This window comes from Sciurus vulgaris (genome assembly GCF_902686455.1).
Source record: "Sciurus vulgaris genome assembly, chromosome: 11".
Lineage (NCBI taxonomy): Eukaryota > Metazoa > Chordata > Mammalia > Rodentia > Sciuridae > Sciurus > Sciurus vulgaris.
Window position 1 is genome coordinate 100,846,557 of NC_136472.1, and position 13,067 is coordinate 100,859,623.

The window sequence follows — 13,067 nt, forward strand, 5'->3', positions numbered from 1 at the left end:
GAAGGATTTACATCTAACTAGTGTCATTTCATTTCCAGATAGCATTAACCATGTTGATTCTGTTTCCTCGTTAGACTGTGTCACTCATGATAGTATCTTCCCCTCTCTGTCTCTCTGTCTTCTTCATTTTTTACTGGGAATTGTTTTGAAGGAACCCTTTCCTCCTCTCCTCAACAAGTTTTCTTTAAATGCCTAAGACTGCCCTGACATTTAAATTTTTTTGAGGGTAGCTATTCTCTGCTTTTTAAAATCTTCTGTCCAAAGGCTCCACAGATGAGGTCTCAGGCTGTAGAAGGAATGCATGCGTGTAAAAGACAGGTCTGTCTGGAGGAACAATTAATGACAACTGGGGAAAAGGCTGTGATGTATTCAACTTTGCAGGTTTTCAAAGATCAAAATTCACCTTTACTTTAAGGAGTTTAGGATTAGAAAGGACTTCTTCTTCCAAGTAGCAGCGATGCTTTTCCCAGCCATTCCCAAAGCAAACATTGATGAGTGAATGATTCACTCAAAGCTTATTTTCACAAGACCATAAAGAGAAATCACACCCTCGTGCTCGTTCACAGTGTCATATATGTCTGCTGTTTGTTTCAAGTTTGTTGACTATTTTGTCTTCTCAAGGAGACTGTAACTTACGAGGGAGGTTAAATCAAAAGGTTAAATCAAAACTTAATTTGCGTCCCCCAAATTTCTTAACAAAGGGTAGAACTAGGTAGGTTTTGGTAATAACTCTGTCAGCAGTGTACGTTGGCTCTTGGGATAAATTTCTTATCACACATTGCTGCTGCTGTCATCGCTGTGTCTTCTCTGCACCTCTTCGGATAGACTCTAGATTCTTTGAAGTCAGGTACCCATTGTGACTATACCTATTTTGTATCTGTATCACTAAAGCAAAAAGCCCAGCAAGTGTATATTATAAGAAAGAGTGGTGTCATTAGCCAGTGCAGCTGTTATAAGTCAAGTCAAAAGACAGGAAATCTGCTACCTGCTCTAAGTTCCACCTCCTCTCTTTCCAGCATAGGAAAATTAAAAAAAGAAAAAAAAAAAAAACAGGACAAAAAAATTTTTTTTTTCAGATTTATTAGCTTGTTTAAAGAAATGTTTGGTTTCAATAGACATGATTCCAAAAACAGGTACAGCAAGACAACTGACTTCCTAGGAAAAAGAAAGTAACACATGTATAAGAAAGTGTTTTGCTAAACAATATGCAAGTTATGATGTCACTTTACCAATGGGAACATACACTTACCAAGGGAATGTGCCCATATGTTATGCTTAAATACTGTGCTTATATACTATGTCCTATGGAGGTGAAGGAAGTGCATTCAAAAGTGAGCTTTCATAATCATATGACTACCTTTTGACCTATAGCAGCTGACCCTGAGAAAGGACCATCTGACTCTGCAGAAACTTCCTGCACTGAGGAAGAAAAGACCTCTCTTCAGTGTCTTTCCATATATTACACCAGACCTAAAAGCCTTGGCTAGCATGGGGCTTTAGACTTCTTCTCCTCAACACATACATATGCATAAACATGTACAGACACTGATACAACTTACTTATTTTAATGTCCTGGGAAGAGGTAGAAACATCTTGTCAAAGTCACCCTTTCAGTGGTGGGCATCTGTGCCCTACCATCTGGTAGCTCAAATGAAAATCTAACCTAAAAGGAAAAGAAAAGTCTGTTGATTTTTTTTTTTTCTTAGTGGAGAAGCTTGAATTAAGCTGGAAAAACTGCAATGGATACAGTAAAATAAATGATATAAACAAAAAAAAAATTTACATCTGCAAGAACCATAGCAATAGGCATATCTAAACATGGAATGACCTCCCAGATTTAAAATCTGTTGCTGGATCCAATAGTTGTTATACACTCAGGCAAATTAGAGTTTACTCACTTATCTACTGGAATAGATGGAATGAAAGTTAAGGTAAGTGATTGTTTCATAGGGGTTGTGTAGCATAGCAGATTAGATCTGGCTCTCAGGTATACCCACACACCAAAGAACCTCAGAGTTTCTTTGAAAGGAAAAATGGAATTATTGGAAGATAAACATGTCCAGAGCTGTCCCTTATGATGTTGGAATAGCCAAACTCCAGGGAACTAGAGTGGAAGAAGCATTTGGAGACCTACCTTTCGGAAAATTTCCTCCAGATCACAGGACCAGGCATATTCTTGCATAGTTTTGATGAGTTTCATAATAAAAAGAGAGCCCCTTGTGGGATGCCTCCAAGAAACATTATCTGTTAAAAAAAAAAAAAAAAAGTCACATTCCAAATCTCATGACAGGATTTTGATTCGACATAGAGAAGTAGCTCTAGTGTTTCCACTTCCACTGGGGCATGTTATTGAGTTCATTCTGTTTTCTTACACACTGCCTGCCGTTTTTTGATGAACATATTCAAAATTCCATGATTAAATTTTTATCAGTACTCAAAAAGGTGCTGTATACAGTGAACACACTGGGGCATAGTGCCTGATTTCAAGGAGCTGAAAAATCTAGCAGAAACGGAGAAAAAGATAGAATTGAGTAGAGAGGATTGATTGGGTCTATGAGATTCCGAGTGTGCATTTCAGGGATGGTACTTAATGACTCTGATTTAAGTTATTCACTTTGAAATGCATGGCCTAAAATACGAAGTGGAGAGTAATAATTTTTGATACAAAGAGATATTTGAGGAATAGATGTAATGCATCATGAATGTTTGAGAGGATATAAGATATATAATAGAAAATAGTGGAATGAAAACGGTACCAGCACAATGAAAATACAAACTAGAATGGGTTCAAGAGGGAACGATCACATCCTGTTGGAGGACAAAAGATTTTTCAGAGACAAGAATTTCTTAAGTGGAACAACACTAACTGTATAACATAGGAGACACTGAGAAGAAATGAAGAGATTTAAAAATTACTCAAGGGAATGCATAAGAGAAAAAGCAATAGCAACAGGTATGCATATAATTGTGGCTACATTCTCTGATCAAATCTTTTAGCTAATAATGGTGATATAATGCACATGAAAAATTAAAATTCTATTTAAAAGCAAAACTGATTTATCATGCTCTCACCAGTTAAAGGAAAAGGATAGCAGAGAGCTGAGGTAGGTGTCACTGCAAGTCCCTTTTAAAATTAAGGGAGTAGATGGTAAGTGTTATTCAGGAAAACACCAAGTTGTGTTGGAATTTATGCTGGGGAACATGGAACTAGGTTCTGTAGTTAAGTCAAGATAATTGAATGGGAGTTTCCAGGAGTCATCTTGAAAAGAGAAGTGAGGGAAGCAAATAAAGGAGACAGAAATCAACAAAATGGTTGTCAAGAAGTTCAGAGACTGCAATGGATTATATTACTGCCAGAGGTAAATTTCTCCTGAAAGATTGGGATCAAAGGATTTAAAAGAACTATTATATACAATATTAAAATCTCCTTATTACTTAAGCTGGACATGTATGGGATTTTTTTGCATGGTATTATTGTCTTGATTAATGAAAAAATATTCACTGAGTTCTGTATCAAGACATAGTCAGCACAATGCAGAACCAGGCTATCTCTAGAGGGATGGCATTGCATTACAGAAAATAATCTGTAAACTAAACTCTTTGAGCAGAAGAAGGGCCTTAGAACCAGAGGTAACTAAGAGAATGTAAGTCCCAGGAAGTTGTAAAATGCAGTAGATAAAAGGATTCAATGATTTCTATTTAATCATTAATAAGAAAATGAATTTGAGTTATGTTATAAAAGAAACATCTTTAATAGCAAATCATTTAATGTATGTTTTACTCTGTGGCATATTCAACATTTCACATATATTATTTAATCATTAGAACAATGATATTATATTTACATGTATTAGTAAGGAATTAAAAGAAACTCAGAGAAGTTTAATAAATAGTCCTAGTTTACCAAGTACTCAATAGAAGGGTTAAGATATAGTCACAATGATATTGCTCTATAGCTTACACTTGGAATCTTCGGTGTATTCTGTTTTTATATACTCCATACTTCTGGTTGAAACTCAGTCTAGCTTAGGGCCCAATTATGCTTTGTCTACCTTTTTGTCCTTGTTATTTTTCTCTAAGTAAATTATGTCTAAGCAATTGGACTGTTGAGTGATCTGAACATTGTATACCTTTTACTATGTGAAGTTGGATTCCAATTTCATTTCAGTGTAATTACACTTTTACTTAATTTTCTGTTATTCCTCACAGTTCCAGGAAGAAATATGTTTCACCACAGCGGAATTTACTAATTATTACTTCAGCAAAAGCATATGCCCATTTTGTCTCTTTGGTGAGGGAAACTGAAAGTACTAATGGGATGAAATCTTGAACTGGTCTTCAAAATTCTCCTCTAAAGTTAAATAGAGGTGACTGCCCTCTAACAGGTGAGTGAATTAATAATTAGAAACCCCTCAAAAGATATCCTGCACAAAAACCCATTACCTGGTGTTGAAGAGCAGAAAGCAATAAAATCCTTCTCTATATGGGCTTTCTTAATACCATCATCTTCAAGGTCTTCTGGATCCAGTAAGAATTTACCTTCAGTGTCTCCTGCTGAATCTTTTAACCACACCACCCCTTGGTTCTCTGGAAAGACAAAGTTTAGCTTCATGTTATTACCAACTGCCAAGAGAACTACTTCCTCTAAACTGCTGTTGAATCACACTCACTTATTTGTCTTTTATTCACATACACATTACGTACATGTATCTTGGGAGTTACCTTTTCAATAATCCTTTCTTTCTTTATCCATGCATTATTATTATTATACCTAATAGTGGAATTTATTGTGACATATTCACATGAAAGATCTCAATAATTCTTACCTAATAATTCTAATGGGTGAAGTTATGACATCCAAGCATCTTAAGACTAAAAGTGATTTGTCTTTAGTTGATAATGGAACAGGTAACTACCAACCAGAAACAATCTACACAGAAGCCACTATTATTGAGTGGGAAAAACAAGTGTTCTTTGATATTTAGGAACAGATCCAAAGACACCAGATGTATAAAACTGCACTCAGGTTAGTGTTGGATGACTTGTGTCCTCAGAGACATCAGGACTTACCACCACGGCAGGCCTGGATAATGATCACCTTGGGTTTGTCCTTCAAACTTGGACAGTTCCAGGTGTTCAGCATTTGAAAGATAGTGTTGACCTCTAATACATCCAAGACTTGCTCAGAGTATCTCTTTCCACAAATCCCATCCCGGATACCATGAGACATGAACACCAGAAAAGTACTGTCAGAGGTCTGGTGCTCTGGGCGGGCAGCAAATGCCTTCAGTTCTGTAGTCATGTCCTGAAAGAAACCACTGGATTTTAGGCCATGTGATTTACTATCATTGTACTTTGGGAATCTAATACAGAGACACTTAAGGATTCCTTGAGGAATTCTATGAAAATCAGTGAAGTGGAAAATAAAATTCATGTCTCAATTCTGTGATAAAGAAAGAAAAGCTTATAGGAAGTCATTCTGAGATTTCTAGTAGAGAGAAAGGGGCATAGTTGAGTTAATAGAACACTTCCCATTTAAAAGTTATACCAGATTTTGCTAAAAGACTCCAACATGGGAAGGGAATATGTAACAACAAGCATCCTCCAAGGAAAAATTGGAATCATACACTGCCAAGAGACCAAGTTTCCTGGTACTAAAGCATGATTTCTATTATTGTTTAGGAGTATGAAGTATAAGACCATTGATACTGCAGTTTGGAAGCCTTACTGAAGCAGTGAGATTTTCTTTCACATCCACATTGTATCCTAGACTTTCTAGCAGCATTTTCATATCTCTGATGTCAACATCAGCTCCAGCCCTCCTGGGAAGATTGTCAAACTCTGTGTTGCAGATAATGAGGGCAAGACGTGTGCGGGTCATCCTATCCATTATTGGATAAATCTGTAAGAAAGGAGATTGGATTAACAGTTTTGTTTTCTTTAATTCAATAGTCAAACTGTATGTTTAAAACAACCTCTCCTTCCCTAATCCTATTGAGAAAACAAATCCCATGAATTAGGAATAGAGAAGGCAACTAAGTCTTAATTTGGGAATTTGCAAATGATTAAAAGGCAGCTCAGCATCTCTCTCTAATTTTCATATGAGATTTTGAAACATACTCAAGTTTTAATGTCAGAATTACTGAATTTCAACACTGACTTCATTTTCTGATTGTGTGACTTGGGAAAAAATTTTTTTACCATCCCCTGCATGTTTTCTGAACTCTAAACTGGATTATTTTGAGGGTTAAAGGCATTGTTACATGCAAAGAATTCAGAGCAACGTCTGACTCACAGCCCATACCAGACACTGATGTTGTGGTTATTACTATTATAATTTACACAGGGAACTGAACCAAACTTGGAATTCTATATAAGACTGGGATTCTAGAGGTGGGAATCATCTATTTAAGGGGAGCAGCCCAATTATTTTCCAGAACTTCCCAAGGAAATTGGTTCTAAGGAAGAACCACTATACTCAGAAGAACCTCAAGGATGTCTTTTAGCCCACTCCATTCTTGTTTCCTGAGCAGGGCACCTCTGTGGACTTTTCTTTCCAAATCCTTCGGACTGTTTCTAAGGGGCAAAGCTTGAGGCCTCCTGGGCCTGAGGACAGGAGCTCAGCTTGGTGGTTTTTCACTTCCTGAGGAGCTGCAAGAAACAAGAAGTGTTATGAATAATTATATCCCTGATGGTCTCAGTTTAAGGGAATTTAGTCTCAAAAGTTCAACCTTGGGTTAGTCACAAACATTGGAGAGTGAGTTCACTGCTAATGGAACACTCTCCGAGCCAGAGACTTCCAAGAGTTGGATACAGGGATCAGGATCAGCATTGTAACAAGTATTTTTGATAAATACATAGAAAGGGAGCTTGTTAAGGCCAGGCATGATAAAAATACGGAGAAAACAACCAGTATTTTAAAAATATTGAAGTTATAACTTTTTTTTTAAAACATTTAAAGACTACAACAAAAGTGTGGGAGTTTAGAGGTGGAGGTTTTAATGAACTCTATTAGAATGTTTTATAAAAGATATTTTCCTACTGGTAAATTACTTAAGAGTAAGGAAAAGGAGAGGCAAGGTTGAATATATGACCTGGAATGAAGAATGATAAATGCTAAAATCAAGATACAAACTGAAGGGATTCATATCACTAAACATTGACACACTCATATATGAAGAAGAGTTTTCACAGCAGTTGATATGCAAAAATTCCTGAGGCTTTCATTTGATCGCAAATTCAATACATGCAACAATGTGATGCGCTTGCTAAAAAAAATGTAATTTGTTGTAGTTCAAAATAGAAATGACTTATTTAGATAAGTGGAGGACCTTTTAGAGACTAAACTGTTAGGTTGAAAAATTACATTTAATCTCAAAGAGATATTTAATAAAAACTTTTGTATACCCAACAAAGTAAATCAAGGTACCATTATGTGTATTGACATGAGAAAAAGGGCTAAGAAGAATGGATGTATTGGGAAACAAATAGAAATAATTTTTAGGTGGGAAAAATACAGTCGAAAAAAATAAATAGAAATATTTGAATTACATTGGACATTCTTTTTCTTAGTACTGGGATAGTGCATTTGTTTATAGTGATCATCCCTCCCCATGAAATATTTAAGAAAACATATGTGGATTATTCTACATTATTTGATTCAGTAGAGCAATGTTTTCAACAGTGAAATATTTGCTTTCCTGGCTTCTAAATTTCTTCCAAATATAAGTTTCTTTCATTTTAAGAGAAAAGAATCACTTTTAGATTAAATTAGTATAGAATTGAGAATGAAAAACAATTTCAGCACAAATAAGAACACTAAATATTTTTAAGAGTGTGGACTCATCAAAAATAAGATTTGCCAATAAGGAAAGTTGTACATGTTGACCATGTCAAGATTTCATAAGGCTGAGATCATTTTCAAGGTACAGTATTAAAACACTTAAGATGTTGCTGGTCCTCTGAGACCTGAGGGTTTTTTTTTTTTTTTTTTTTTTCTGTATTACCTCTAATATTCTATGAAATGAAAAGGTTTTACTTAATTTTTTGTGGCAGAGACTGGCTGTACACTCTGAGCATCTACAAGGTCCACAAGATCTTCCTCTCTTCCTCATGGTATACAGCTAGTTCATGCTGCTAATCACTCCAGAAGTTAGGTATAGCCAAGTGACTGATTATAACGCAAACATGTTTGGTGCTATGCAACTAGACTGAGACTAGATGATCCTCCACATTCTTCCCCAATGGCACTAACTGGATGATTATGTCCATAGATATTTTAGCATTGTATGTTACAGATATTGGCAGCACAGGATGGAAGAAATCTAGGTATTTGGGTTAGCAGTTGGAAGGGAGGGGCTGCTGATCAAGAAAGGCCATTTCAGAATTGTCATGAATGAAAACGATTTTCTATTATATATGAGACATTATAAAATTTCAACTTTATTATTGCATCCCATGTTGTCTTAATGTACACAGCTGAGTGTGTAGTATCTTTTCTATTCCTAAAATTTTGATGACTTTAATTTGATGATAGAGATACCTATTCATTAGAGATTTATGCATCTGTGCAAATTCAATTCAAACAAAAACATTATTTGTCTTGTTCATTATTCTCTAACAGTACAGGATCTGGAACAGAGTAAATGTACAAAAGATTTTCCTAATTGACTAGTAACTGATAGTAATTATGGTATAATATTATCTAATGAAAATATGACATTCACAATATTATCTAATGAAATGTTTTTTAACAATTATTTATTGTATGCACACTGTAAACCAGCCAAGGTTAGATGGTACTATAACTATGAATAAATAAATAGGTTTCATTTCATTCATCATGAAGCATAAAATCCAAAAGAAAGAAAAGATAAATGTATTTGAAAAACAGGAAAAAACGTAGTGAGAGTTATGGCTGGAGAATTACTGGGCACATTGAGAATAAGGACTTTGAAATATAGTAGTCTAGGTAAAAAAGGAAAAACAGATCCAGATTTGAGAGAGGAATCAATAAAAGTTAGCCACTGCTTGAAAGTTATAGGTAAGGGAAAAGAAAGAGCCAAGTATGAATATTAGATTTCAGGTTTGAATAAACAGTATGGTGACACAATTAGCAAAAGCAGAGTTAACTGGGTGAAGAATGGCAAGTTCAGCTCTGGTAAAGCTTAGATAAAGATGTCTATGGAAGATGTGGATGAATCTGTTCAGCAGGCACTTGAGTGAAGTTTTGGCACACAAATGGGAAATTAGGATTTGAGACACAGGTTCATAAATTTTTAGTAAATATATGGATAGTGAAGCTGTGAGAAATGCTTCTGCTAAAGAAGAGTAGATTAAGAAGAGAAAAAGGCATAGGATCAACCTATGGAACCCTTGTCCTGGGTTTACTGCATGAAGTCAACAACTAGGAAAATGGGGTTCAAAGAATGTTCTTCCTTTGAAAAAATGATTACCTGAGAAGGAAACAAACATGTCTCGGGAATCTCGCATACTAAAGTAATCTTCAGTTTGTGGACCTGAAGAAAGATAAAGGTTATTAAAATTCATCACCTCTGAAGAACTTTGCCCCAGGTGATGGTTACTCCCCATGAAAATTCCTTTCCCAGACCTGTTTGATAATTAATCCTGTTCAATATGTGACTCACCTGCAACCACATTCATCACTGGGGGAAAAAAGCCTCTAGACATGGATGGCTGTATAGTGCTTTAGCATTTGAGGCAGAACATAAGAATGTTTCTAGCTGACTCTCTTAAACTTGGCTCTATAGTAAAAATGGAAAGGAGACATCATTGGCTATAGAATCAAAAAATTTCTTGATGTATGTATTTCAAATGTCTCCTGAGGTTAACTCTACTGCATTACATGTGAGTGCAAAGTAAATTTGTCTACCTCAGAGCAGACTATGATTTTAAAGAAAACTATGAGGACAAGACGTATGAATACTTACCCTTGCTAGCTATATTGCAGCAGAAAATCATGAGGTGACCCTTTATCAAAATCAGGGAAGAACAAACGCTAGTTTCAAGTGCTAGTTTCAACTTATCTTCATAAGTTGGTGAATTTCTCAGCAGTCTATTTACATCCTGGGAAGGAGTGGGTCAGAGAAATGCTTGGACTGGCAGGGTACTTCAATTTTCTCATAGTATATATTCATCAACCCAGAATCACAGATTTTTATTCCAAATCAATACAATTTCATCACAAATTTTTAAAAAGTCTTTCAAATGTATTCCTCACTTAAATTAATAATCCCAACTCTCATGAATTAGTGAGAGTTCCATAGTTCATAAAGACTCCAGAAATAAGGGAGGCTGCAGTTTGCCCCATCCTTCCCATCTTGACTGCTGGACTACATTTGTCACCAACAAATTCAAGAACATTCTCTGGAAGACACTTTATTATGGCAATTGCATAATGCCAAGAACTTCCTTCCAGAAATATCTCTTTCTCTTTCATTGATATACATTTATGTATTACCTCTAGTTATTACATTTTATGGCCCCCAAAACAACCCTGAATAAGGAGATATCATTTGATAACTAGAGAGAGACCGATATCAGGAAATAGCATAGCCATAGTGAGTTATGCAAGTACCTCTAAATTTCAAGAACTATGGGTTGACAGGATTGGAGCAAGGTAGATGGCACCTTGGCTATTCAACAATCATTTCTGAACCTTATTGGCATTTTCTGGTTGTCTTTGAGGGGATAGAAGAGGATATAAAATGAAAAGGAAGTATTAGAAGAAAAACAAGAAATTAATTACACACAGAACACAGGAAACACTGCAATGTCAGCTTAGACAGGCAGAGACTTCCCCTAAGGCCTAGAAAAAAGGCATCTGACTTTCAAAGTACATCTCCTCTGCTGTAGCTTTGGGAAGTGCAATAGAGTTTCGTGACTGGGAGGCCACAGTGCCAGTGACGAGATTGAGAGAAGATTCAAGGACATAAGTGAAAGAAAAATTCACTTAAAAATATTTACTTTGGGGCTGGGGTTGAGGCCCAGTGGTTGAGTGCTTGCCTCTCATACGTGGGGCACTGGGTTCGATCCTCAGCACCACACATGTAAATAAAATAAATAAAAATAAAGGTATTGTGTCCATCTACAACTAAATTTTTTTTTAAAAAAACCTTTGCTATAAACTTTCAAATTATTCAGTGTTCCACCATCTCTCAAATATATTTTATTCTTCATAGAAAGCAAACATTTAGAGAAAATTTATATGAAGTACTTTATTACAGATCTTAAGCCTCTATATAATACAAGTAGATTAGTACCTAGAGAGCTCTGGACCTACAGAAAATAAACAAACAACAGAACAAAGTGCCTTGCTTTACAGACTGGAGCATTTAGTATGAAGTTTTTAAGAACATTCTCAAGAACTTCAATAAATGAGTAACCACATACTTTAGGATAGAAAATTTAAAGAAAAGACCACTAAGGCATAAGTAATAGAAACAAAGAGTCTGTTGATATTCCCCAGGAACACAGAAATGGGGCCCTGAAATCAAAGGCAAGGAAGGTGCTTTGAAACAAACCTGGCAATTAAAGAAATCCGATGTTGGGCACGGAGACACATGGACTATGCAAACATTAACCTGAGTCACTTATCCTTACCTGAGGAAAGCCCCAGTGTCCCTGCAAGGTGGCAATCATCTTCACAAATGTGACTGATACAGACTTGGCATGCCTGGGGCCCTTTCCGAATGACAGAGTCAATCAAAGCTCGGGCCTTATCCATAACTGTAGCATTTTCAGCTCTTACTTTTTCCATCTCTTCCTGGTTCAACACTCTTTTCTCTAATAATTCATCCAGCAAGCCATTTATTGTGCCAGCGCCCACTGACTGGATAAACTGTCTTCTCTTCTCCTTCAGGATTTTGTCTGTTTGGAGCACAAGAATTTCCTAAGTAATGGAAACAGCCTCCTTTTCATCATCAACGGGGAATGGTCTAGATTTATTCAGTAACACATCCTTCTCCACACACTGCCACCTCTTCTCTTATTCTATTGCTGTGCCACTTTTTCCCTTCAATATTACACATATATGCACTTAGAGTGGTCTGAAGACTGAGAGTTACTGTCTCTCTCTTAGTACCTGAAAGCAGAGGTCATCCTTTCATCTCCCTTGTTCATTCAAATATGAATAATAAAGCCATGAGACAATAATAGCTCAGTTTCTTTGGGGGAAACAGCTTCTAGTGTTCATCCTTTGCTGAGTCAGGCTTAATGACATTTGAGAGTTAAGATTGCAAAATGACAGCAGGATGCCAGTAAAGCACTAGCTCCTTCTCACCCTTCCCTTTCCTTTCTGACAGCTTTGAAAACCTTGTCATCTTTCTTTTTTCCCTCTTCCCTCTCCCTCATTTTGCTCACTTAAACATCCACAGAACCTAATGCAAGCTTCCATAGAGCCAGTCCCTTTCAAAACTATTTCTTCCCCAAGACCTGTCCTTTTAATGGAGGGAAAAAAAAAAAAAAAAAAACTCACCAGCCATGTCTTTTCGTTCCTACCCTCGGGTGTAATATGAAACTGAAAGCATGTTCCACCTTCCTTTTCAGTTGGGTGTGCACACATATTGAGAAATAACCACCACACATGCATATGCATGCTTCTTTTCCCTAACGAAGAACACAGATTTCTGAAATTCAGAATTCATTAGGAATTCTGAAATATTTTCTTCACTACTACCAGGAAGAGCTCAGAGTAGGACAGGATTGGGGCTTGGAGAATAAGAAATGAGAAAGTACGTATACAATTAGACACATACAATGTAGAGTCACCCAATCATTAAGAAGTGAGATCCAGAAAACTGCCTTATTCTTGGAGACTTTGAACCGCTCTTCTCCTTGCCCTACCCTGCAGCTCATAGGCGAGTCCCAGAAGTTACATGTCCCTGTGAAGCAGTTTTGCTGTTAGGAATGGAAACAATTTTTAGTGAAACTGAATCTTGCCTTATCTAATGTTTTTTTCATTTTCAGATGACGCTGTATCATAATTACTAAAAGCTCATACTCTGAGCTAAGAATTTTGGATTTAACATTTTAACCTTTCCTTCTTG

The 13,067-nt window shown here is 36.3% G+C and overlaps 1 protein-coding gene across 2 annotated transcripts; it reads right to left on the reverse strand.

The window, feature by feature from the left end:
- Window positions 1–1,064: 1,064 nt before the first annotated feature.
- On the reverse strand, window positions 1,065–12,565 carry LOC306638705 (caspase-1-like). 2 transcript variants are annotated; one of them, XM_079101997.1, is made up of 10 exons: window positions 12,497–12,565; window positions 11,623–11,889; window positions 9,456–9,518; window positions 6,539–6,651; window positions 5,729–5,902; window positions 5,071–5,305; window positions 4,444–4,587; window positions 2,135–2,244; window positions 1,560–1,663; window positions 1,065–1,155 (listed from the first exon to the last, which is right to left on the reverse strand). In XM_079101997.1, exons 1-9 carry the CDS (start codon window positions 12,501–12,503, stop codon window positions 1,565–1,567), a joined length of 1,212 nt encoding a protein of 403 aa, XP_078958123.1. In that variant the 5' UTR covers window positions 12,504–12,565; the 3' UTR covers window positions 1,065–1,155; window positions 1,560–1,564. The 2 variants fall into 2 exon arrangements, with proteins under 2 accessions (XP_078958123.1, XP_078958124.1); XM_079101998.1 differs by lacking the exons at window positions 11,623–11,889; window positions 12,497–12,565 and adding an exon at window positions 9,648–10,330.
- Between the last annotated feature and the right edge of the window lie 502 nt (window positions 12,566–13,067).